This window comes from Schistocerca gregaria, chromosome 4 (assembly GCF_023897955.1).
Source record: "Schistocerca gregaria isolate iqSchGreg1 chromosome 4, iqSchGreg1.2, whole genome shotgun sequence".
In the NCBI taxonomy this organism is placed as follows: domain Eukaryota; kingdom Metazoa; phylum Arthropoda; class Insecta; order Orthoptera; family Acrididae; genus Schistocerca; species Schistocerca gregaria.
This window is the reverse complement of record NC_064923.1, coordinates 453,862,656-453,889,857: the sequence shown is the minus strand read 5'-3', so window position 1 is coordinate 453,889,857 and position 27,202 is coordinate 453,862,656. Positions and strand designations below refer to the sequence as shown.

The 27,202-nt window shown below is 41.0% G+C and overlaps 2 protein-coding genes across 5 annotated transcripts in view; one reads left to right on the top strand and one right to left on the bottom strand.

Moving 5' to 3' along the window:
• The window catches only part of LOC126267320 (osteoclast-stimulating factor 1-like), a 95,460-nt gene extending 78,273 nt beyond the window's left edge, over positions 1-17,187 (bottom strand). For both annotated transcript variants that reach the window (XR_007548992.1, XM_049972421.1), the window contains exon 1: positions 17,106-17,187. Coding sequence is in view for 1 of the 2 variants with exons in the window: in XM_049972421.1 (XP_049828378.1) it covers positions 17,106-17,163 (58 nt within the window). In the remaining variant the exon portion in view is untranslated. The remainder of the gene's footprint in view (positions 1-17,105) is intronic.
• Positions 17,095-27,202, top strand: part of LOC126267317 (cleavage and polyadenylation specificity factor 73) — a 67,313-nt gene continuing 57,205 nt past the window's right edge. Inside the window, exons 1-3 of one of the 3 annotated variants that reach the window (XM_049972412.1) lie at positions 17,095-17,399; positions 17,590-17,819; positions 17,903-17,966. In XM_049972412.1, the coding sequence (XP_049828369.1) occupies positions 17,749-17,819; positions 17,903-17,966 (135 nt within the window). In that variant the 5' untranslated portion in view covers positions 17,095-17,399; positions 17,590-17,748. Of the gene's footprint in view, positions 17,439-17,589; positions 17,820-17,902; positions 17,967-27,202 lie in introns of all 3 variants that reach the window. The other 2 variants (XM_049972413.1, XM_049972414.1) reach the window with 2 other exon arrangements.

Genomic DNA, 27,202 nt, shown 5'->3' with positions numbered 1-27,202 from the left:
AACTCCACCTGACACTCGATTACAAAGGCTATGATTCCTGTAATATACCTAAGAGCTGCGGAGGACAGGGGACCGCATTGCCGGGAACCAGGTTTCCTGCAGGGCAATGCAGACAGCAGGTGTAAAGCTTAACAGTTGCTGTAGCTCAGCCAAGCGATGGAAAAACCACTGCAGTTCCACTGGAGGATGGAGGGTCTGGCAAGATCTAGGTCCTCAGCGGACGCCAGAATCTCCACCCAATCCTCAGATGCAGAGCTTGTAAGTAGCAGGGGTGTGGGTGCCCCTGCAATTTCCTTGGTCTAAGGGTTCTTCTTTTTGGATTTCTCTCGCTGCTCCTTGGGTTTCCCTTGCTGGAGGACACCACTGGCTCTATCTCCGGGACTGAGGATGAGTATGAAGCCCTACGACCAGCTGCTTTTGGGCTCTTCAGCCACTGGCGGGTGTTATCTTTCCCACTAGCAAAAAACCTGGGAAAGGAGTGACCCAAGGGCCCCCTTCCTAGCAAGAGAAGACGAAGAAGACTTGCGTTTCTCTGGCTTAAAAGTGGGGACAGACGTCCCCGATGGTTGGGGGAGTGTTGCTTCCGAATTAGGTAGTGTGGGAGCAACAGGGAGGGAAATTGTTGGAGGGGAGGTATATGCCCCCCACCATCTAGGGGGAAGGTGTATTTCTGGCTCCGAGAGGTAACGGGGGTTGGCGGGAGCTGGTGGTGCTAGAACTGTTGTAGTGGCGGCATAAGATGATGTCATACATTACAGGATGTAGGTGTTTAAATTTTCTCTTAGCCTTAGTGTAGGTCAGTCGGTCCAGGGTCTTGTGCTCCAGGATTTTCCTTTCTTTCTGTAAAATTCTGCAGTCTGGAGAGCAAGCCAAATGGTGCTCTCCACTGTTGACACAGATGTGACGCAGGGCACATGGAGTATTGGGATGTGATGGGCATCCGCAATCTCGACATGTGACGCTGAAAGTACTGCAAGAAGACATATGACCAAGTTTCCAGCACTTAATAAAGCACTACAGCGGAGGGATATAGGGCTTTACATCACAGCGGTAGACCATCACCTTGACCTTCTCGGGCAATGTATCACCCTCGAAGGCCAAGATGAAGGCACCAGTGGCATCCTGATAATCCCTCAGACTCCAGTGCACACGTCGGATGAAATGTAAACCTCGCCGCTCTAAATTTGCGCTCAGCTCATCGTCCGACTGCAAAAAAAAAGTTCCTTTGAACTACGATACCTTGGACCATATTTAAGCTCTTATGAGGTGTGATGGTTACAGAAACATCCCTTAGCTTGTCACAAGTAAGTAACACCCGTGACTGGGCAGAGAATGCTGCTTTGATCAAGACTGACCCAGATCTCATTTTGGACAATCCCTCTACCTCCCCAAACTTGTCCTCTAAATGCTCAACAAAAAACTGAGGCTTCAAACAACTGAGGCTTCATTGTCATGAAAGATTCCCCATCAGCTCTTGAACATACAAGGTAGCAGGGAGAATAAGATCTGCTGCCATCCTTAGTCTGACGCTCCTCCCTTGGTGTGGCCAAGGAGGGGAATGATTTGGGGTCGTACTTTTGTGCGTTGAATTGAGCCTGTGAACGCTTAGAGACTGCTGGTTTTCACAACCAGCAAGAGATGATGGACTGCGCTTCATTGCGTGTCATCCGCCCTGATGCCACCTACTCCGATCAGGGGCCCTGCTCTTCGGCACCACCTAGCCACAGCAAAGGTCACCTGGCAGGATGGTCATTGCCGGGAGTCCCGATGCCCCAAGGGATGGGCATCTACTCCATGGCATATGTGGGGAGTTAACTGTGCAGGCATCAGCAGAACAATCCCTGTGTGGTCAGGGGGGGGGGGGGGGGAGGGGGCTACAACCAACAGGGCACATGGTGGCCCCACCACAACAGACTGGCTACCATGCTGGATATCAGGTACAAAGAAGTCCGTGGTCATCGTCACTGCAGAAAGCAACAATGCAAGGTGGTTGGTGGAAAACATACCCAGGAAGGTGTCCTCTACCAAGAGATGGAGAATAAGCTGGACTGAAATGTGACAACAAGAAAGTGGGCTAAAGATTTCAATGCACAATGGACACGATGCACCATGTAAGGTGCCCTTCCTCAATTAGCTCGCTCTTTGGGATAATTTTGCAGACTGGAGGTCAAAACCTACAGTGAACCATCACATAAAGGACAAAATGTGAGAAACTCCTTTTAGTTGCCTCTTACGACAGGCAGGAATACTTCAGGCCTATTCTTACCCCCGGACCCGCAGGGAGAGATGGAGAATAAGCGGGACTGCAATGCGTCGACGAGAAAGTGGACTAAAGATCTCAATGCACGATGGACATGATGCACCATGTAAGGCGCCCTTCCCCAATTGACTCACTCTTCGGGAAAATTTAGAAAGATGGATGTCAAACCCGACAGGAGACTATCACATAAAGGCCAAAACTTGTGAGACTCCTTTTTGTTGCCTCTTACTGCAGGTGTGAATACCTCGGGCCTATTCTAACCCCCAGACCCACAGGGACAGAAATGTCTTGTATACACTCTTCTCTTTCTCCCTATGCTTTTCTATCAATAAGTGTGTGATATCGGTTGCATCTGTGGATGCTGCAGTCCTTAACTAATCCACTCTGGTCAGGTGTTACTGTGACAATGCTGCTTAACCTAATGTCTAGCACTTGCTTGAATATTTTCAGTATGTCATTGAGGAATTGAACTGGGCAGTAAGTTGAGCAGTTGCTTACATCTCCTTTACACTTCCAGATTGCAGATGTCATGCCAGTTGTCCACAGGTACAGAAATTTGTTCTTGGTGATGACCTGGTTGAAAACTGTGGCATTCCGTGGATTTTCGGGAATTCCCTGGTTCAGCCTATCCCAGTTTTCTTACCTTTTTTTTTTTATCTTCTTAATGGTAAGCCTTGGCTATAATTAAGGGCATACATCCAAAGATAGAGTCATGATTTGAAACTCATGGGAGCAGAGATTTGTTCTTGCTGATAATAACAACGCAGTCTTACCACTGTAGAAAGATAGCTTGTTGGTCTCTAAACATTATTTTACGGCTGCTTGACATGCACAATATGTCCAGTGTCCTGGGTTGAACGATTATGGAACCTGACAAGCTGACCATACAAATCCTGGTAGCATCCATCTTTTGCAGAAGCCTCTGCTCTTTTTGCTGCTAATTTCAGGACTCATTTTCGCAGAAGGTCAGTATCACGATGTATGTCCACCAAGTCTCAAAAGCTACTTTTCTCCCCTGGATTGTTGTTGTTGTTGCGGTCTTCAGTCCTGAGACTGGTTTGATGCAGCTCTCCATGCTACTCTATCCTGTGCAAGCTTCTTCATCTCCCAGTACCTACTGCAACCTACATCCTTTTGAATCTGCTTAGTGTATTCATCTCTTGGTCTCCCTCTACAATTTCTACCCTCCACGCTGCCCTTCAATACTAAATTGGTGATCCCTTGATGCCTCAGAACATGACCTACCAACTGATCCCTTTTTCTAGTTAAATTGTGCCACAAACTTCTCTTCTACCCAATCCTATTCAACATCTCCTCATTAGTTATGTGATCTACCCATCTAATCTTCAGGATTTTTCAGTAGCATCACGTTTCAAAAGCTTCTATTCTCTTCTTGTCTAAACTATTTATCGTCCATGTTTCACTTCCATACATGGCTACACTCCATACAAATACTTTCAGAAATGACTTCCTGACACTTAAATCTATACTCGATGTAAACAAATTTCTCTTCTTCAGAAATGCTTTCCTTGCCATTGCCAGTCTACATTTTATATCTTCTCTACATCGACCATCATCAGTTATTTTGCTCCCCAAATAGCAAAACTCCTTTACTACTTTAAGTGTCTCATTTCCTAATCTAATTCCCTCAGCATCACCCAACTTAATTCAACTACATTCCATTATCCTCATTTTGCTTTTGTTGATGTTCATCTTATATCCTCCTTTCAAGACACTATCCATTCCGCTCAACAGCTCTTCCCAGTCCTTTGCTGTCTCTGACAGAATTACAATGTCATCGGCGGACGTCAAAGTCTTTATTACTTCTCCATGGATTTTAATACCTACTCCGAATTTTTCTTTTGTTTCCTTCACTGCTTGCTCAATATAAAGATTGAATAACATTGGGGATAGGCTACAATCCTGTCTCACTCCCTTCCCAACCACTGCTTCCCTTTTGTGTCCCTCGACTCTTACAACTGCCATCTGGTTTCTGTACAAATTGTAAATAGCCTTTCGCTCCCTGTATTTTACCCCTGCCACCTTCAGAATTCGAAAGAGAGTATTCCAGTCAACATTGTCAAACGCTTTGTCTAAGTCTACAAATGCTAGAAACGTAGGTTTGCCTTTCCTTAATCTAGCTTCTAAGATAAGTCGTAGGGTCAGTATTGCCTCACGTGTTCCAACATTTGTACGGAATCCAAACTGATCTTCCCCGAGGTTGGCTTCTATCAGTTTTTCCATTCGTCTGTAAAGAATTCGTGTTAGTATTTTGCAGCTGTGACTTATTAAACTCATAGTTCGGTAATTTTCACATCTGTCAGCACCTGCTTTCTTTGGGATTGAAATTATTATATTCTTCTTCAAGTCTGAGGGCATTTTGCCTGTCTCATACATTTTGCTCACCAGATGGTAGAGTTTTGTCAGGAGTGGCTCTTCCAAGGCCGTCAGTAGTTCCAATGGAATGTTGTCTACTCCGGGGGCCTTGTTTCGACTCAGGTCTTTCAGTGCTCTGTCAAATTCTTCACGCAGTATCATATCACCCACTTCATCTTCATCTACATCCTCTTCCATTTCCATAATATTGTCCTCAAGTACATCGCCCTTGTATAGACCCTCTATATACTCCTTCCACCTTTCTGCTTTCCCTTCTTTGCTTAGAACTGGGTTTCCATCTGAGCTCTTGATGTTCATACAAGTGGTTCTCTTATTTCCAAAGGTCTCTTTAATTTTCCTGTAGGCAGTATCTATCTTACCCCTAGTGAGATAAGCCTCTACATCCTTACATTTGTCCTCTATCCATCCCTGCTTAGCCATTTTGCACTTCCTGTCAATCTGATTTTTGAGACGTTTGTATTCCTTTTTGCCTGCTTCATTTACTGCATTTTTATATTTTCTCCTTTCATCAATTAAATTCAATATTCCTTCTGTTACCCAAGGAGTTCTACTAGCCCTTGTCTTTTTACCTACTTGATCCTCTGCTGCCTTCAGTACTTCATCCTTCAAAGCTACCCATTCTTCTTCTACTGTATTTCTTTTTCCCATTCCTGTTAATTGTTCTGTTATGCTCTCCCTGAAACTCTGTATAACCTCTGGTTTAGTCAGTTTATCCATGTCCCATCTCCTTAAATTCCCACCTTTTTGCAGTTTCTTCAGTTTTAATCTACAGTTCATAACCAATTGATTGTGGTCAGAGTCCACATCTGCCCCTGGAAATGTCTTACAATTTAAAACCTGGTTCCTAAATCTCTGTCTTACCATTACATAATCTATCTGAAACCTGTCAGTATCTCCAGGCCTCTTCCATGTATACAGCCTTCTTTTATGATTCTTGAACCAAGTGTTAGCTATGATTAAGTTGTGCTCTGTGCAAAATTCTACCAGGTGGCTTCCTCTTTCATTTCTTAGCCCGAATCGATATTCACCAACTACATTCCCTTCTCTCCCTTTTCCTACTACCGAATTCCAGTCACCCATCACTATTAAATTTTCATCTCCCTTTGTAGTTAACTTACCCGCACTCCTATTTTCCTATTCATTATTAAAGCTACTCCTGCATTATCCCTATTTGATTTTGTATTTATGATCCTGTATTCGCCTGACCAAAAGTCTTGTTCCTCCTGCCACCGAACTTCACTAATTCCCACTATATCTAACTTTAACCTAACCATTTCCCTTTTTAAATTTTCTAACCTATCTGCCCGATCAAGGGATCTGACATTCCATGCTCTGATGCGTAGAACGCCAGTTTTCTTTCTCATGACTGATTACCTTAGCTGTTTAGTCCCCCTTAAACATCCCAACAACCACCACCACCACCACCACCACCACCACCACCTTTCTCCTGATAACGACATCCTCTTTGAGTAGTCCCCGCCCGGAGATCCAAATGGGGTACTATTTTACCTCCGGAATATTTTACCCAAGAGAACGCCATCATCATTTAACCGTACAGTAAAGCTGCATGCCCTCGGGAAAAATTACAACTGTTGTTTCCCCTTGCTTTCAGCTGTTCGCAGTATGAGCACAGCAAGGCCGTTTTGGTTAGTGTTACAAGGCCAGATCAGTCAATCATCCAGACTGTTGCCCCTGCGCCTATTGAAAAGGCTGCTGCCCCTCTTCAGGAACCACATGTTTGTCTGGCCTCTCAAGAGATACCCCTCCGTTGTGGTTGCACCTACAGTATGGCTATCTGTATCGCTGAGGCACGAGGCACACAAGCCTCCCCACCAACGGCAAGGTCAATGGTTCACGGGGGTCTCCTGGATTACCTGCTGGATTTCACTATCCCACCACTTGGTCTATTTGTCAATGTATTTTCAGCCTGGTAATCTTTTCTGCAGGGTTTCTCTTGCAGTATCCATTTCACAGCATCTTGCCATACATCTCATATTAACTGATAAAGCTATATCGCAAAGCTTGTTAAAAGAAAAAGAAAAGCTTTGCCATTCCGACCCAAACAGATCAACTGGGTCCGATCAATCGAGTGCTGTGTCACCCATCAGCTAATGGCGTTACCTGGATGCGGTGTGGAATGTCATGTTGTCAGCCGGTCATTCTCCTGACCATCATCAGATTAACAGACATAAAGCTTCTACTACAAAGTTGAGCAGTTTCTCAATTATCACAAAGCTGAGTGGACTGCATTCCAGTCCTCCCACCAAGGAAAAATCCCTGGCAGTATCAGGGATTGAAAATGGGTCCTCCGCATGGAAGTCATCTACACTGACCACTTAGCTGCATAGACAGATGAGAAGTTGGTCAAAATGCATTAATTTGTTCCATTGGGCATCCATTCTCTGCATCTGATTCATTCAGATACTATCTTGGATGTCTTTGGTTGTTAGGCATTTTTCAGATATCCCGGATAAACATGATGTACTGGGGAGCGGTGATGCTGTCCTATAGAATAACTTTGCTATCTGTTGCCATCTTCAGATCTTGTTGCTAAAGCATCCAGTAACCGATATGGGTAGTGACCTCCTCTGGTACTGGTAGCTATGTGTGCCAGCCTTTCTTGACATACATGTTGGTCAAGACCAGATCATGAACAACACTGCACATTCCCAGAATGTGACATCTATCATCATTTTGCAGGCTTATATATTCTCCATAACACTGCTCATATCCTTCCCACTGACATCCAATACATCCATTTACGCCTCCACCAAGGATAGTGGACTCATCATGGGGAGCTGGTAGAAGATGAGCATCAAGACTTTTCTGGAATCCATCCTCATCCTCCTCAACCTAACCTCTGTATTAAGTTTGAGATGCATAGGAAGATATTGTGTGGACAGTTCTTGATTCCATACATCAATTTTGACAGTCAATAGCCAATTTGACACTCTATGAGTGCTTGTGATGTTGCAGTATTGTAGGTTGACCATTAATGCCTCACCATTCCTTCTTGCACCAATACCATGGTATACGACTTTGCCCCATCCCCAATTCTTTTTGTTTCAAACCTCTCCATCTGGTCTTCTATACGGAGGCAATGTCAACACAGTTATTTTCATGCATTTGTAATTGCTAATGACGTTACAATACCAAGTGTAGTAAATCTAAGTCTTAAAAAATTTATCAGTTCATAAGTCAATCAAGAATCTATCCCTTGTAAGATGCGAGATCAGTACTAAGATATCTTCTAATAAGAATTCTGTATCCCTGTTGTTTTAGAGGGGGGTTAAATTGCCTTCCTCCAAAAGTTCAGAAATGTATGTTTTTGAGGAAATCAAGTTACCTCCTGCCAGTGGAGTTCCTAAGAAACATAAACCATACTTCTGTGTGCATTTCCACAGCTTAGGAGCATGCAAATGAGGAGAGATACTTGTAAAGTAACAGCAAGTAATCACAAAATGTAGCTGTGAAATATTTTTGAACAAGTGAATGACATTTATGGATAGAGTATTTAGTCAACCAAACTCGTGGTAATACCATTTAGTTTCAGATGACTAGCTACCGGTATACGATAATTTAAAGAGGATCCTACACAATCCAACAATGTAGAAAATAGAGTATTAACCACAGCAGACAAACTGTTTTAGGTCTAATTTCATCAGAATCATTAGTACTTTAATCATGTTTGCATTTTACAGAATCAAATAGAAGCACCTATTGATGATGATGCAAGGTACTGCAACATGTTTGGGTACTTAAAAGCAACAGTTGTTAACATAATTTGATCTGCAAATACAGCTACTACTGGAGATTCAAAACTAAACCATTAATTTCAACACTAAAAGGTAAAAATCTTGAACTGAATTTGGATCCACTATCACCAGCCAACATTGAAAACTAGCTAGTTACCATTTACAACCCACTGTCAAAAAGTGACTAAAAATAAACAAAACATTTGTTAAAGTAGTCTTAACAGGAACTGTGGCTGTATGATACCTCTTGTAAATACATTACTTTCTTGACACAGCTAGTCAGTTGTCACTGTTGTTCTGTATCGATATAAATAATATTTTATTAAAATGTGGGTTACACATGTGGTGTCGTCGAGTATCTAGAGTGGCACAAGAAGTATCGACCGATGCAGAGAGAATGCACAGCAAAGCAGTATCATAAGGCACCAATGAGATGTTAGGAAGAAGCCATGCCTCTCTCAGTTCTGAGGCACCACCGCCGTGCCTCTGCCCTGAAATAGTGTCGCCAGTGGCTAAGAGCACAGTTATGTTCAAAGTCAGATCCTGTCTGCTTCCAGGAAATTCCTATCAGAGTAACATCATTGTGCTGTCTACTCTCTGTCACTCCGCCTGTGTCAACTATCTGGGAGTGAAGAAAGTTCCCTCTCCTGTGAACGGTACCTATGTGCCAGTGCTCTCAGAACTATGTCAACAAGTGTCTATGAACTTGTGTCTTCTAGTGACTGTAGTTAAGCACCAGTACAGCCATCACGAACATGTATCAATTAGCTGCTCCATAATTGTGGCTCTTAGGGTGCTCTGAACAGCAAGTCCACATGTGCAGTTTCACAGATACAGGCGAGCTTGGCAAGCAAATGTGAGTTTTGTTGTACTTCGATGCGAGATGCCGTTAATAGGTTCCACAACGAAACATTGTCTCGAAATTTGGTAGAAAATCCGAAGAAATTCTGGTCGTATGTAAAGTACACAAGCGGCAAGATGCAGTCAATACCTTCACTGCGCAGTGCCGATGGTACTGTTATCGACGACTGTGCCGCTAAAGCGGAGTTATTGAACGCAGTTTTCTGAAATTCCTTCACCAGGGAAGACGAATGGAATATTCCAGAATTTGAAACACGAACATCTGCTAGCATGAGTTTCTTAGAAGTAGATACCTTAGGGTATCAAATCGCTTGATACAGGCAAGTCTTCAGGTCCAAATTGTATACCGATTAGGTTCCTTTTATATTACGCTGATACAATAGCTCCCTGCTTAGCACTCATATACAACCGCTCGCTCACTGATAGATCTGTACCTATAGATTGGAAAATAGTGCAGGTCGCACCAGTGTTTAAGAAGGGTAGAAGGAATAATCCATGTAACTACAGACCTATATCACTGACGTCGGTTTGCAGTAGGGTTTTGGAGCATATACTGTATTCAAACATTATGAATCACCTCGAAGGGAACGATCTATTGACACGTAATCAGCATGGCTTCAGAAAACATCGCTCTTGTGCAACGCAGCTAGCTCTTTATTCGCACGAAGTAATGGCCGCTATCAACAGGGGATCTCAAGTTGATTCCGTATTTCTAGATTTCCGGAAAGCTTTTGACACCGTTCCTCATAAGCGACTTCTAATCAAGCTGCGGAGCTATGGGGTATCGTCTCAGTTGTGCGACTGGATTCGTGATTTCCTATCAGGAAGGTCGCAGTTCGTAGTAATAGACGGCAAATCATCGAGTAAAACTGAAGTGATATCAGGTGTTCCCCAGGGAAGCGTCCTGGGACCTCTACTGTTCCTGATCTATATAAATGACCTGGGTGACAATCTGAGCAGTTCTCTTAGACTGTTCGCAGATGATGCTGTAATTTACCGTCTAGTAAGGTCATCCGAAGACCAGTATCAGTTGCAAAGCGATTTAGAAAAGATTGCTGTATGGTGTGTCAGGTGGCAGTTGACGCTAAATAACGAAAAGTGAGAGATGATCCACATGAGTTCCAAAAGAAATCTGTTGGAATTCGATTACTCGATAAATAGTACAATTCTCAAGGCTGTCAATTCAACTAAGTACCTGGGTGTTAAAATTACGAACAACTTCAGTTGGAAGGACCACATAGATAATATTGTCGGGAAGGCGAGCCAAAGGTTGCGTTTCATTGGCAGGACACTTAGAAGATGCAACAAGTCCACTAAAGAGACAGCTTACACTACACTCATTCGTCCTCTGTTAAAATATTGCTGCGCGGTGTGGGATCCTTACCAGGTGGGACTGACGGAGGACATCGAAAGGATGCAAAAAAGGGCAGCTCGTTTTGTATTATCACGTTATAGGGGAGAGAGAGTGGCAGATATGATACACGAGTTGGGATGGAAGTCATTAAAGCATAGACGTTTTTCGTCGCGGCGAGACCTTTTTACGAAATTTCAGTCACCAACTTTCTCTTCCGAATGCGAAAATATTTTGTTGAGCCCAACCTACATAGGTAGGAATGATCATCAAAATAAAATAAGAGAAATCAGAGCTCGAACAGAAAGGTTTAGGTGTTCGTTTTTCCCGCTCGCTGTTCGGGAGTGGAATAGTAGAGAGATAGTATAATTGTGGTTCGATGAACCCTCTGCCAAGCACTTAAATGTGACTTGCAGAGTAGTCATGTAGATGTAGAATTAATAAACTATTACTTATTCAATGTTCTAATTAACTGTATTATTATTAGACACCTCAGTGTCCCAAAATTTGGACACAGCAACTAAAGTGACACCAAGGATGCAGCTCGCAATTAGCACACTGTGGCATATTGTGTAAGTAACCCTTTCTTGCAGCAGTGCTATTTTTCTGTTTGTGTGTGTGGTGTTATATGGTGTGTTCACAAGTCACTTCCAGATGTGTCTTTAATGCAAGCTATACAGTTGCAGGGACAAAAGGGTGAACAATTATTACAAGTATTGCATGGAACTCTGGCAGCACCACAACTGCTGCCCCAGCCTAATCAATTGGAAACAACTCAATAAATGGTTCAAGAGCCTACACTCAGAGTATTTCTGAGGCAAATCAAAGACTGGGCTGATTATGTCGCAGTTGACGGCACATTTCAAATCCTACGGCGTAGCAGGTATCTATCGTCTTTAACATTTTCCTTCTGCCACTGGCTCAGATGTATTCAGGTCGGTATAAAAATGGTTTCCAGATCACAAGTGTCGAGACCCCCTACGACGAGTTAGTTCACAAACTGTCAAATCATTTTAAATCACAAGTGCATGAGGCGGCAGCTCACTACAACTTTAAAATGAAAACAGCAACCGGGACAGTCTTCCAAACAGTGTATAACAGAACTTCATAGCGTTACTAGGAAATTTCACTTGCAGTGTCTATGTAGGTTAAGCAACAATGACATTATGATGAGAGATGCAATTACTCATAGCATATGTGATTCCCGTATTTGTGCCGCCATACTAAAAACTCTGACCTAATAGTATCATATTGTCAATTATTGCATCACAAGACATTGTCGATGTAACTGAGCAAGATTTCAAGCACCTGCAATATCTATTGCCCCGAGTAAGACAGTTCAGGGGCCAATCCCTACCTGCTCAGGCCACGTGTTGCCCCTGGCAGCACGGTCGTCTCCACAGCTGGAGACGCCCACAGATGTTGACCTGGTGCTACTGCCATCGTCGTAGTTGTGTTGGCATCTCTGGATCCAGCCAGCAACGGGGTCACACCCGGTCATCCAGTGGGAAGGTCTGGAGGGCACAGATGTCTACTGCTGTCCACCTATTGCACCATCTGCCTCTGCACTTACAACCACCAACGCGCAACCTGTTGTTGGTTTCCTGGTCGGTGTTTTCAGCCACATGCACAGTGGAAACCAGGGTGTGGAGGAGTGCTCGGTACTGACTGAAGTTTCACCACTGACTGTCGCAACTATGCCGGCGCTCCATCCTTCACCCTTACCTTTGTGTCTCATCTCCATATCTGATGCCGAGACTAAAGTTTGGGGGTAAGGCATACAGTGTCATTGAGTATAGAGCAGCATAAGAATTACTGACCACTGCAGAGATACTACACAGCAAATCAGTATCACAAGGCACCAATGAAATGCCAGGAAAAAGCCTCCCACAGTTCTGAGGTGCCACCACCGTGCCTCTGCCCTGAAATGGTGTCACCAGAGGCCAGGAGGGCCGTTCTGAACGAGGTTGGATCGTCCCCACTTTCAGTAAGCTCCTGCCACAGTAACATTGTTGAACTGCCAATTCACTGGGATACAGCCCATGGCAACTGTCGGGGAGTGAAGAAACTTCTGTCTACTGTGAACTGTGCCTACACACCAATGCTGTCACAACTGTTTGAACAAGCATGTATGGACTAGTGTTTTCTGGTGACTATTGTGAACCACAGTATGACCATTATGAACTTTTATCAATCAGCCACTCAGTAATTGTGGCTCATTTAGCATGTTATGAACTGCAAGCCCACACATGCAATTTCATAGCTACAGAGGAGTCTGGCAAGCCAAGATAATTGTTGTAATTAATAATGTACTATTTCTTCAGTGTCCTAATTAGCTGACTTATTGCTACCCACCCCTATGTCCCAGAAGTCAGACACAACACATATATGTGAACACGACAAGCCATGTATGTAGATGAGCCCTATCACTAGAACAACAACTCATGTATTGCAGAGCAGTGTCCTATCTGTTTACACATTAAAATCATTTTACTTCACCACATTGGCCAGCAGAAGGATCGCCACAGCTGAATCACCGAGATGAACCATAGCCTGTTGCCCCTCAGCTTCAACCACTATTTCTCCCTGTGACGAAATGGCCCATTTCTTGAGGTCAGTTCATAAATGTTCACTCTGGATGAAATTCCGTGTGGCTAGGGCCTCCCGTCGGATGATAGCCAATGATACAAAATCCTAGTAAATTCATGTCCCTTACTTTTTTTTGGGTAAGTTAAAAAGCTGACTTCAATGATTAAAATTTGCGCTTGCACCATTCTGAGCAAAAAAGTAAAATGCATCTTGTCTCAAAATTCCTCCAACAACAAAAATATCACTTACAACAGGTGAGTAGTGTTGCCTGGCCAGATAAGGAGTGGAATACAGCAGAGAAAACAGAAAGAATATGCAATTTCATGGTGACATATACTGATAAAAAATTTTCGCGCTTCTTGTCATGTTAAAAGGTTAAGAATGCACAACCCTTTGGAGGGGAGCTCCTGGGACCATTGTCAAGTGCTGACTGTCAAGCGATTACTGCTGCTAGCCTTATATAGCTGGGTGTTACACAAAAAGCGACTGAGGAAAAATATTTGACAACACTCTCAATAGAGAAGGGGGCCTCCAACAGAGCAGCTTTGGACCCAGACATAGGAAGGTTCAAGTGGGTGCTGCAGGTACATGAATACATTACCATGTATGGGGCTGGAGTGAGTACCAGTGACACCATAGACAGTAGTGTGGCTATTTAAGGACAGCAGCAACACATCATATGACTGTTACCACTTGAGAATGGCTGAAGAGAAGTCGGCCAAAAGCTAGTGGGTATTACTAATCGTCTAACATGACTGGAAGATAGAGAAAATTTGGTCAATAGAAAGAAGACTGGAACCTTATTTGTGGTTGTAAACTCATTTACTGTTACATTCTTCACCCTGAACACTGTGAGGTTTTCAGCAGACACTCGGCATTTGAGTCAACCCAGAGCAACTGGTCTGTCCCTAATTTCAAAGATACAATGATATTTCCACCATCCTGTTTCAGTATTCAAAGACAGCCGGCTAGCTGTGGAGCATCCAGTTTGTCTCCTGACCATCCACAATAACAGCTTCCTTTCAGAAATTGCTCTTTCTGTCAGGTGGATCCAGATGGGGAAATGTTTACATGAGTGTTAAGTCATCAAGCATTTACTACTGAGTGGAGTCTGAAAGGACAACAGAAAATAAAACACCACCACTGGCAGCAAATCAAGCAATCAAGTGCATGTTATAACCTGTTTTGAGAAGACTTCTGGTACAAACTGTTTCTCAATCATTCAACCTCTGGAATGGATGTTGGTAGACTCCCACCTTATGTGAATAACCTCTACCAGTGGGAAAGGTTGTGGGTATTATGAACTAAGCTAAGACAGAGCCTCTCTATTCAGTTTCATTTGGTGCAAATGTTACACATTATAATGTTACATGGAATGTGCACTTTTACAGCAAGTGCTTTGGTAACTGGTATTGGGGGGGGGGGGGGGGGGGGAGATGTGATATGCAGTGTGACTGCTGTCTTCTGCAAAGATAGGATGGATCCACAAGTGTTTTGTGTGTAATTTCTGTTTTAGACTGACTGCATCTCCTTCCAATGAACTGAAGTCTGCCGCCTGCTTTACCTACAACTGATCCCATAGGATCATTACTATTTATATCCAAAGAAAGCTGGGTGATGGGCTGGCATTTTAACCTGTGACCTTTGCCTTCCAGGAACAAGTATTCTACCAGCTAAACTATCCAAGATTAACTCGTGACCCACCTCATAGCTTTACTTCTGCTAGTACTTTATCTCCTACCCTCTTCTGCATACCTTGCACAATTACACTGATGGAACAAACAATGTGGAGATATGGCTTAGCCACAGCCTGGGGTATAGTTTCCAGAATGAAGTTTCAGTCTGCAGTGGACTGTGCACTGATTTAAAACTCCCTGGCAGATTAAAACTGTGCCGGGCTGGGACTTGATCCTGGAACCTTTGCCTTTTGTGAGCAAGTGCGAGACTGACTGAGCTATCCAAGCACGACTGCCGGTGGCTGTGACTAAGCCATGTCTCCAGTGTCCTCTTTTCCAGAAGTACTAATCCCACAAGGTATGTAGAATAACTTCTGTGAAGTACGGAAGGTAAGAGCTGTCAGGGCAGGTCACAACTCACACTTGGATACCTGATTTTGTAGAACAATTGTCCATGAAAGGCACTGCAGGCACATGACATGGTAAGGAAAGCATATAAGCAGAGCAGAGATGAGGGGGGAATCATTCTACCAAAAATAAGTTACAAATGGGGAAACCCACTAACATAAGTGACTTTTACAGAGGGCAGAATGTTACTGTTCAGTGCCTGGGAAATAGTGAGGCTGGATGACTGCATGCTACTTTCATGAGCAACAACTGAAAGTGGTAGACAGACAGTGAAACCATGAGTAGCGACAATGTGTCCAATATCCATGCCTCATTACAGAAAGTGGAGAGTGGAGACTTGCCCATTCTGTAAAGCACGATAAGCAACAATGTGTGTGAGATCTGATGACAGAGTAGCAGATTCACAATCAAACTGTCAACTTTCAGCCTAGCCTACAACTCAGGCTACACTACACATTAGAATGTCACAGCATCAAAGATTTCATATTCGCATTAGTTTGCTTTGCCAACTCACAATCAAACTTTTAGCTTCCAAAGTAACCTAGATCATCCAGTATCTATACGTCCGGTTGCCCCTGGTACGGTATCATCCTATACCTCATATGTACAATGTTCCACTGCAGCTCAGCACTCTGCAGTTCAATGTTTACTGAAGCACACCCATAACTTAGAGGCCCATTTTATTTGATTTTGGTCATATTATTTTATGTTTTCATGATTTGGGTTTTTAAGATACCTAAGATCTCAGTTCATCTATGACTTCCTAAGGCTCATGAAGAGGCTCCTATGTCTGGTAGAATTATTCTTGCGGGATTGCCTTTAAATATTCTTTGGTTACATGATGAATATTTCTTTGTTTATGTTGCTTAAGTATTTTAATTTAAATATTGTTTTGTGGCATGGCAGCTCTCTCTCTCTCTCCCCTTTTTTAATGCTGATTTCTGCAAAATTGACTAAATCAAACAGAGTACTAATTTCATTGTACACTGTCCATCAAATCAGTATGTAGTACTAGTAAATCACATCTTAAGTATTGCAGTAAATGATCTGCTTGACAGCATAACTTAAGGATTTTAAAAGAGCAAAATATAAATATGGAGGGACAATAGGACTGAATCAGTACCCGGTACACTTAACAACGAAGGAGTAATACATGGATGTTAATATGAAAGGTGATAAAACATCTAATGTAGAATACAGGTATCACTGAATACGCTCCATGTAACCAATATAAATATTAGACAGAGGATTTCTACCTATGTATATGGTACGGCTAAAGTGGGGTTAATGGGCATTTAAAAGCATCTTTTGCATCCAGATGATAAAGTTTCACAACTGCTGTTACGGATTATCCCGGTTTCAGAAGAAAAACGTATTTGTGGTACTCTACATTCCTCTTATTGTCAGAGCCTGCTGTCACTCATTTACTGATAATTAGGCCTATGTTATTCACACACGTCGTGGCAGTACCACAATTAGCCAAGTCTTTTTTTTAATCATATCTTCTTTTCGTTCCACGCTCTCCACTATCAGAATAGTTTCTTTAATACTTAAAAAGTGAAATGTTGCTTCCTATTGTATCCGGAACCCTCTGTATTTACCACGATCACCTCATTTTTTTCCAATTTTGGGCATTTAAAAATTATTAAACTACCCACTCAGAGCATATCTTTTCAAGGAGGATTAAATCCACGCATCCTCTCAAGGATACGAGCGTTTCAATTTTCATAGGCATGTCACTTGTTGACTAGATGGTCTGTAACAAAACGGAACCAATAGCATCTTTAGAGACAAAAGAAATTACTCACCGGGTTTAGGAATAGGTTTTGGTGGAGCAGGTCGGGTGGCGGATAATTTTGCAGCCATTATGTTTTTTAGACAACAGATTGACACATTAGCGTTATCTAACACGGCAAAACCGCTGTACGTCCATGACAACACTACTGCACAGTGTAGGAAGCGTACAACACACAACGCGCCACCCAAAACCGCAGAGATAAAGACAAAAAATTATCATTGACTTGAAAGCAATGGCTCTCCTACTTGTATTAATATAGGCATGCAATCACGTCGTGTCTATGTTTTCTATGCTGTAAGCCGTGGTAATACTCGTATACATGAGTTTCTATTAGCGAATTAACGTAAGGTTTTTCTCTTCGTAAATTAACATTTCATCCTTTTTTCGATGCTGAGACTGTTACCGGAAAAATAATTAATGATTCTTTAATACTGTTTATTAAGGGTCATTCAGGTTTATTTTGCAATAATTCCTTGACTGTTTATTGTTTTCAGTTATTTCAGGTTGCCAGTGCCGTATTGTTGATATTTTGCTGAAGCAACTATCGACATACGAAATTGTCGATAGATAGCCATTTGGATGCTGATCGATTGGTTGTAGGGATAATTTGAAAGTGGTTGTAAACACACGTGAATAGTATACAAGATACAAAAATGACAACAAAGAGGAAGGCTGATTCTCAAGTTCCAGCAGAGGAGAGTGACTTACTACTGATACGGCCACTGTACGAATTGTATTCTGTCTGTATTTCCTTTTTTATATTTTCCGAAAGCTGTAACTGCCTCTACATTAAAATTTTTGTTTCAGTGGTGCTGGTCAGGAAGTCGGGCGATCGTGCATAATGCTAGAATTTAAAGGAAAGAAAATCATGGTGCGTATTTAAGAAAGCCGTAGTCAAATGTGTTATACCCTACATTTTTAACAGTTCATGATATAAGTAGGTTTGTTTAGTAATTACATTCCACTGAAAATATGTATCATATTGCATGAAAATATTTACTGATCAATTTTTGCAAATTAATAAAAGTAATTTGTAGGATGTAATGTATACTTTATTTTAGTATCTCGTTTTGATCATTACACAAAGTTTTTTCAAGTGAACTATAAGTTGTCATTGTAAGCATGCCTACCTACCTTCCTTCCGTTCCGTCTAGAGCAGTTGACATAGTTCAGCAGTGAACATGTTTCACAGTGCTTTCAAGCAAGTGAGACAGCTGTTTTTTTTCCCCGTAACATAGGCCTCGGGATACCTTATTACCATTTCTATGCCATTCAGCACCCGTGGCTGGACACACAACTGAACTCACAGTGTCAAGTTTATTGCCAAAATAAAGTGAATGTAGAAATTTAGTTCAGACTGGATAAAAAATACTAAAGTTAATAACTATGTTTCAATATACATTACAACAACAACACAATCAGTATTAGAATATAGTGTCGTTGCCACTGTTATCACGTCACTGAGCTGCACTTTGCTCGTTTAATATACAAAAATGTTTAGTAAATCGCTCTATTGGCAATGACCGAATATCCATAGGTAGAGCATAAAATAATTTTAGGGCCACCATTGGGAAACTGTTCCCTGTCTTCGCTGATCGCCTTGACCTTTATTTTATTTATTTATTTACATTTTCTTTGCAAACGTCAGACTTAATACTATGGTTATATTTATACTTATAAAATACACTATATTCTGCAGCTGTTACTTCTTATATCTATTTTTTACATTTATCGCCTTACAGATGATATGCTAATGCCTCATGTTACAATCACTATCTTAAAATTCATTGAAAGAATATAAACATTTTTTATTAGAAAAGATTTTAGTTTTGTTTTAAAAACATTTCCCGTGTACGCTCTTAGAGAGTTTGGTAGCTTGTTTTACCAAATCAAACCACTGATATATGGACTTCTATCAGTCATGTTTAACGTTGTTCTGTTATGGAAATAGTTACACTTTGTTCTAGTGTTGTGATCGTGTACATCACTGCCCTTGATAGCGTCTGTTGGTTGACTTATAAAAAATACAACTATTTTGAAGATGTACAGAGAACATATTGTCAGATATTCGCTCTGCACAAACACTTCACGACATGAATCTCTATGTCCCATCCCATGTATAAGTCTTATTGCTCTTTTCTGTAGCAGTAGTATTCTTTTTAAATGTACATCAGCTGCACAGCCCCATAGTTCAATTCCGTAATTGAGAAAGGGGTAAAGTGTTCCATAATATATTAATTTCAGTACATGGCTAGGAACTATCTTTGCAAGCTGCCTGATGAGATATATGGCACTACTGACTTTTCCGCATACGAAATTAATGTGGTATGTCCACCGCAAATTTTCATCAACATATACTCCCAGAAATTTACAGTTACCATTTTCTGTTGCAGAGATATTACACACACTATTCATACTGTTGTGATGAGAACTGCCTGTTTTAAATGTCAGTAGTTGAGATTTGGTGACATTCATCTTGAGTCCCTGATCATTGAAGTATATTGTTACTTCTCTTACACCACTAGTAGCAATAGATTCTAGTTCTTTAGATTTGCTCCCATAGAATAAGATTGACGTGTCATCTCCATAGCTTACAATATGGGAGTTAATGGGTTGTGCAATGTCGTTAATATATATAAGGAAGAGAAAGGGTCCAAGGATTGATCCCTGTGGTACACCTTGTAATACAGGTTCACTGGTGGACTGGGAGTTCATGATATTATTATCTATTTTGTATGACAATTTAGTGCTTTGCTTACGATTCAACAGGTACGCGGTTAGAAGATTCATGGCTTGATCCCCAATATATAAGATTTTAGCTTTTTAAGAAGTACCCTATGGTTTACCATATCAAATGCTCTTGTCAGGTCCAAAAATATACCTGCAGTCTGCATCTTCTGGTCCAGCAGACAGTACTCTTCATGGATGAACTGTGTAACTGTTGTGGTTGTACTTAGCTCTTTTCTGAAGCCATGCTGCGAATCTACAAGCAGTTTATGTTTTGTGAAAAAGGCACTTAGCTGAGAAAGGATAATGCTTTTGAATATCTTACTAAAAGTGGGAAATAATGATATTGGTCTATAGTTGGAGACTTCTTCCTTACTTCCCTTTTTATACACTGGTTTCACTACACTCATTTTTAGAACTGTTGGATACATGTTTTCTCTAATGCTGCAATCAATCAGGTGAGTAAGAGGTTTATAAATTTCTTTTAAGCATGCTTTAGTAATAGTACTGGATACGCCATCCCATCCAGATGAAAGTTTTTTCTTTAGCATGTATATTGCCCTGCGAACCTCCTGCTCATTCACTTCCACAAATTCAAATTCGGTACACTGGGTGAGATGGCACTGGATCTCTATCTGTGAATCTGTAATATGCGTTGATTGTTCACCAGAAATGTAGTAGTTATTAAAAATATAACATGTAGTATCTGGGTTTTTTACAATGTTACCATCATGTCTTATGCTGAGTGGTTCCATGTTCATTTTGTTGGGACCTTTTCAGTGTTTGTCAATCAGCTTCCAAGATGCTTTGCATATGTTATCAGACTGTTCTATTGTTTTGCTGTTAATCAGCTTCCTTAGACTGATAATTTCAGTTTTAAAAGTTTTCTTGGCCCTATTGTATTTTTCTTTGAAAACCTGCATAGTAGTAGCTTTATAAAGCTGGTTTAGATCATGTACTTGTTGCCTGAGCCTAATCAGATTTGTTGGGAGTTTTAGTCTAGGATTACTTCCATTTTTACAGTGTTTAACTGCCTTCTGGATTTCTCTGACTGGACAACTATATTCATAATGATGCAATAGGGTTGCGTAGAATTCATTCCATTTCTCATCCGACCCTTTTACCTGATACACAGAATCCCATTTCTCATTCGCCAGTTTGTCTTTAAGAGCATTAATATTTAAGGTATTCAGCATTCGTTTCTGTAGCACAATTTTTGTTATTTTAGGCACAACTGAATTTTTGTATTCTATCACCTGACAGAAGTGGTCAGAATAAAGAAAATCTAAGTTACTGTTATTTACCTTATCTATGACATCTTTGTTGATTATAGCATAATCTATTCTACTGGAACATGTGTCCATCACTCTGGTGTCATAGTTCACTATATTTACAAGGTTGTATGAGGTCAGTACATCACTGAGTTTCAAATTTACTATACTATTTGAGTTTGCATCTATATTAAAGTCACCTAATATAGTAAGATCATTAGAACCAGCCTGACCAGCAACACTACTAAGTTTATCCATAAACAGCATTACATCAGCATTTTGTGGCCTATAGGCTCCAATCACTATATGCTGTGGTAACTTAAGATCATTACAGTGGAGTACAATACCTGTCATTTCAATTGATCCTTGTTTGGTGTGGCATTCAAGAAAGGAAATTTTTTTAGCTTCCACATCCTTATTAACATAAATTGCCACACCGCCACCTTTATGGTTTTGCCTAAAATAACTACTTGCTAGTGAGTAATCTTCTAATCTATAGTATATTATTTCACTGCATTTTAGCCTATGCTTCGTTATTACTAGTACACTGTATATACGATCTCTATTTTAGGTGTTGTCTTGATGAACTTCATTTCTCTTTGTGGGTTTCATGATTTGTCTTTGTGTGAGTGAGGCAGTTGAAAATGAATTGTCTTAAAGCAGCCAGAACCCCTAATCTAAAAAAAAAAAAAAAAAAAAAAAAAAAAAAAAAAAAAAAAAAAAAAAAAAAAACCGTTTACAATGGTCTGCTTTTTGCTTGACATAATGATTCTCATTGATCCTTTTCCTCAATAACAGCATAATCTGGTAGCTTACAGAATGGCCCCACAGTAACACTCCATAGCTGATGTGGCTGTGGAACATTACATAGTACGCTGTTAGTAGGCAGTGTTCTGATATTACACTATTAAGTTTCCTCAAGGGGTGTAGAACCTATGAAATTCAGAACAAATGTGCTCAGTGCACTGTGTCAGATTAACTTGGTATCAATGATAAAGCCCAGAAGCTTAACAGCTGCTGTGTTACCCAGTACTCCAGTATCACGAATGCTTTGTATCATCATCTGTGTTTTGCCTTCATTAAATTCCATTTTGTTCATCATAAACCAGGCATCACTGAATAATACTTCTGCCTGTTGAACAGATCCCTGTGGCACATAGTGTTGTAATTTCATTTCACCTGAGTCTGCTTCTTTCACTGATACAATCCCACATCTGGTTTTCTGGTAGATTTTTAGAGTTTGTAGAATGGCTCCTCCAATACCATTCAGTGTTGGCTTGGGGAGCATGGCTTTATGCATTATACAATTGAATCCCCTACCAAGGTCACACAGAGCTGATCTTCCATTATTTACTCCATCATCTTAGCTAACACCAGTTTTATAGATACGGGCCTCTGGCTTGACATTTCATGTGGTGAGTTACAGGAGTGGGGAACTTAAACTTGGCTGTGTGGGTAGGCGGAAGTTTTATCAACCATGAAGTGTGGCTCAAGTGGGCAGCACATGTTTGCAGCAAAGGCATGCTACAAAATCTCAGATACAGTAAAACTTCCCATAATGGACACTTCCCAATAGCAGTCTCCTCTCAGTAGCAGACATTTTAAAATTCCACTTCCAAATAACATTATCACTTGTGATAAAACTCCTCTGAATAATGGATATTCTCAATAATGGATATGGACACTGAAAATTATCTCCCAACAACAGTTAAAACTTCCAAATAAAGGACAGCAAGAAAACGACAACAGTCGTAAGTTAACTTACAACAATCGTAATTATACATGCCTTCACGTGGTGCAGCATGCCTCCACTGAGAGCAGTTGCAGCTGTTGGTATTAGCTTTTTTGATGCTGTAATGAATGGCTTTGATGATGCCGCTACTGCTACATTGATTTCACACACCAACTTTTCATATGCGCTGACATACTGCTTGACTGGTCAATCCATGCCACTGTTGACAAGTCCACCAGCAAGTGCCACAGAAGGCATGTGAGAAGGCACCCATTTAAACCAGTACTTTGCCAGCAGAAGTGCCACCGAGAACGTTTCTCAGTGGGTACGTGTGAAGGGCCCTTAAAATGCATACTGTTTCTGACTACAAGTGGGATAGTTTATGTCCTGTAGTGCTAAGACATCACAAAAACGAAAACAGTCAACAGTGAATGAAAAGGTAGAGATAATCAGTATCTATGAAAAGGGAAAACTTCGAGTTAGAGATATGGCCCCAAGATTTGCTGGCAGAAAAGCACAGAACAGTGACATTTTAAGAAACAAAAATGGCATTCTGAAATCACCTACTGGAAATGATAATGTACCAGTAAATGCACTTTTACCAAAACACCAGGCTCAAAAGTTGACAATTTGACTTTTGAATGGTTTTACTGTGCTCGCAGCAATAACTTCCCAGTTAGTGGATTTCTGATCCACAAGAAAGCAGTCGCATTTGCAAGAAATTAGGGTTTAACCGACTAACTATTCTACTGTGTGTTAATATGGTAGGCAAATTTGAAAAGCCTTTAATTATTGGTAAGGCTGTGAAGCCTAGATGTTTTAAGGGTATTGACTTGAGTAAATTGAATGTGGAGTGATATGCTAATAAATGATCTTGGATGATGAGAGCAATAATGACTGAATGGTTGCTGGCATTTTATAGAAGAATGGAAAGACAAAGGAAGACAGTGATTTTGTTTGTTGCGTAATGCCGCTTCCCATTGCAATGCTGCACTAGAAATGTGAAAATAATCTTTTCGCCGCCAAATTCAACTTCACATTATCAACCAGTGGATCAGGGGATTGTTCAAAATTTCAAGGTGCTTTACAGGCAAAAAGGGTTGAGACATATTTTGTATTGAGTGGACAGTGTTGAATCTGTATGTGAACTTGGAAAATCTGTTAATGTACTGGATACAATTCTGTGGATTTCTTCAGCCTTAAAACAGATAACATGCACAACGCTCGGCAACAATATCAAGAAGGCAGTTTCATTTTTAATGACTGCTTCAGCAATTGATGACAGTGTGGAAGAAAACAATCTCATGGAACATGGGCTTGAACTTCACACTTCAGTAGAGGAATCTTGTGGATCTGAGGGATATGCCAACATCAATTCTGCACTGTACACAGAAAGGACATCAACCAGCATAAGTTAACTCGTAAATGAGCTTCATCAAGAAGGGTGTGGTGACAATGTCTTGAATGGACAACAAAATGAAGATGATGTAACTGAATTGGACTTTACTCCACTTTCAAGTAAGCAGGCAGTGGAAGGGAAAAGAAAACTGAAACACCGCTCTTTAGTGAGGAGTGATGGTGAATGACTTAGTTTAACACTGGTGATTATTTCAAGCCAACCTTCCCAATATATGAAAAAAAATAATTTAATACTGTATTATACTAGTGTGATGGGTTTTGTTAATGTAATATTGTGCTTAAATAGAGGTAAATTTTCACTACTCTATTTATATAGTAGTACAGTACTTTTCTGTCTACAGGACATTGAATGTACTGTATTGTATACTGTATTTTTATTCTTTTTTTTAATAACGTTCACTTCTTAAAAGAGTACATTTTTATTTTCACTGTAGATGTCTGTTATTCAGAAGTTCTACTGTAGTTTTATTAGGGCTCAGTGTGCTTTCTGTTGAGAGTTTAATGTACACCCATGGTCTTCTGGGCCATCTAGCAGTACTGTCAAACATCAGGTATGGAACTTCACACTCACTGCTAATGTTACAAAGAAAGGAGCCTACAGTGTGTGTAAAGGGGGGGGGATAGAGAATTCAAACTCAAGATTACAGTAAGTGCATAAGCTTGTTGTCCTAAGACTCTGACAATTTGTTTGAAACCAAGGATGCCATCTAGATTTGTGTCAGGAAACATGTTTAAATTTCCAGTTTTGCAAATTATTATTATTTTATTTATTTTTAGTTTTCTTAATCTTCCTGTTTGAGTGCTTTACTCTGTATCTCCTGTTTTAAAATTAAGGTATTCAATACTGCAGTCTCAGAGGTAACCACATACATAATACCGTGGCAATTGAAATTAATCAGACAGAAAGAAAAATTTATGAAGAACCAATCACTGTCTTGGCTGATAAAAGTATCTCTAACAGCTACACTGGCAGAGTTGACATAACCTTAAGATGAGAGACTCATTATTTGATAGGACAGTGATTCAAATCCCTGCCAGAGCAAGCAGATTTAGTTTTACCATGATTTCTCTAAATCACTTAAGGCAAGTGCAAAGATGGTTCCCTTCAAAGACCATAGTTGATTTCCTTCCCCACGCTTCCTCAGTTTAAACTTGTGCACCATCTACAATGACGTAGATGTTAACCGTACATTAAATCTCAATCGTTTGCCTCCATTCTATCCGCTTTTAATAGAGCAAGAAGATGTAGTGGTAAGACATATTTTGGAGTATGGCATTTGGCAGCTCAGTTGCATGCCCAGCCATCTTGATTTAGTTTTCCATTATTTCCCTTAATCAATGAAGGAAAATGCTGGGAAGGTTTCTTTGGGTATGGCCGATTTCCTTCTCCATCATTCCCTAATTTAGCTTGTGCTTCATGTTGACAGGATCGCAAACCTTAATCTTCCTTCCTTCTTTCCTTTTTATAGTTTCATAAGAAGCACTGCACAATCTTTGACCATCTCTCATTTGTACATACAGTGTCTGTCCCAAAAGCTCCCATAATAATTTTTGGTAATTGGCAAAGCTGGCTGGCAAGGTGGAGCATCAGGCAGAGAATTTGATGGGCGATCTAAGCTTTGAAATTAGACCGATGTCAGTCACCCGTGACAGTTCTTGAACCAGGGTTACACTCCGTGCAGAGATATGGGGATATTTACTGCACCCTTGTTGAGATAAAATGTACCAGTTTTTCGAGCAGCATAGTGCAATCAAGTTCCGTGTGAAACTGGGGAAACCGGTGTGGAGGTGCCGAAATATTTTGGAAAGCTTATGGTTATGAGACAATGTAAGAAAGTCAAACTTTCATGTGGCAGAAGAGGTTGTTCGAAGGTTGGGAATCTGTGAATGATAATGTTGACTCGAGATGCCCATCGACATCACAAATGGATGACTTGATGCAAAAAGTGCATCAAGTTGCAGACAAGGATCAACGATTAAGTGTTTCAATGATTGCAGAGGAGTGTAGAATCCTCAAAATAATTTTTTACCACACTTTAATGGAGGATCTTCCAGTGATGAAAGTCTGCGTGAAAATGGTGCCAAAATCCTGAAGATTGAGATGAAGGAAAAATGTTTGTTGAAGTGCCAGGAATTGCATGAGCAGTACAAAATGGACCCAGAATTTTTGGACAGACGTGGGTTGAGATTTGGATTTTTATGTATGAAACCAAAACAAAACATCAGAGCAGCGATTGGCACACAAGGAGACTCCTTGCCTGAAAGAAGCAAGGAAGAGCAAATCGCGAATCAAGACAATGTTCGTTGTGTTTTTGACAGAAAAGCTGTGGTTCACAGTGAATTCATGCCACAAAGACAAACAATCAACAAGGAATTTTATTGTGAAGTTCTCAAAATGCTGCACAACAGGGTTTGATGTGTCCAAAAAGAAGTTTGCGACATTGAATCGTCCACTGTAACAACACTGCTCACAGTATCTCCGAGTTTCTGGCCAAAATAGGCGTGGCAATGCTGCCCCAGCTGCAATACAGCCCTGATCTGGCATCAGCATACTCCTTTTTGTTCCCCAGGATCAAAAGAACACTGGAAGAAACTCAGCATGGGACACTGGCAGTGGTAAAAGCAACTTCAATGACAGCAGTGAAGGAGATTCCTGTTGACGACGTCCAGGGTGACTTCAGTAATTGGATGAAGTCTCGTAACCATGGATTGAAGCAGGGGGAGACTACTTTGACAAGATTATGAACTGAAATTGAATAAACTTGATTTTCAGTTTCTCCTGGTGTATTTGTTGCTCGAATAGTCACGGGTATACTGCCAGTTCATGGTGTCCAACGAGCACAATATTTCTGTGAACAGACATGTCGCCATCTTCAGGTGCGCTGACGAACTGAGCTTTTGAGGGCGGGCAGCCGATTTAAATCCCCTCCCCCCGCGGGCCGTTCTCTTTGCCATCCG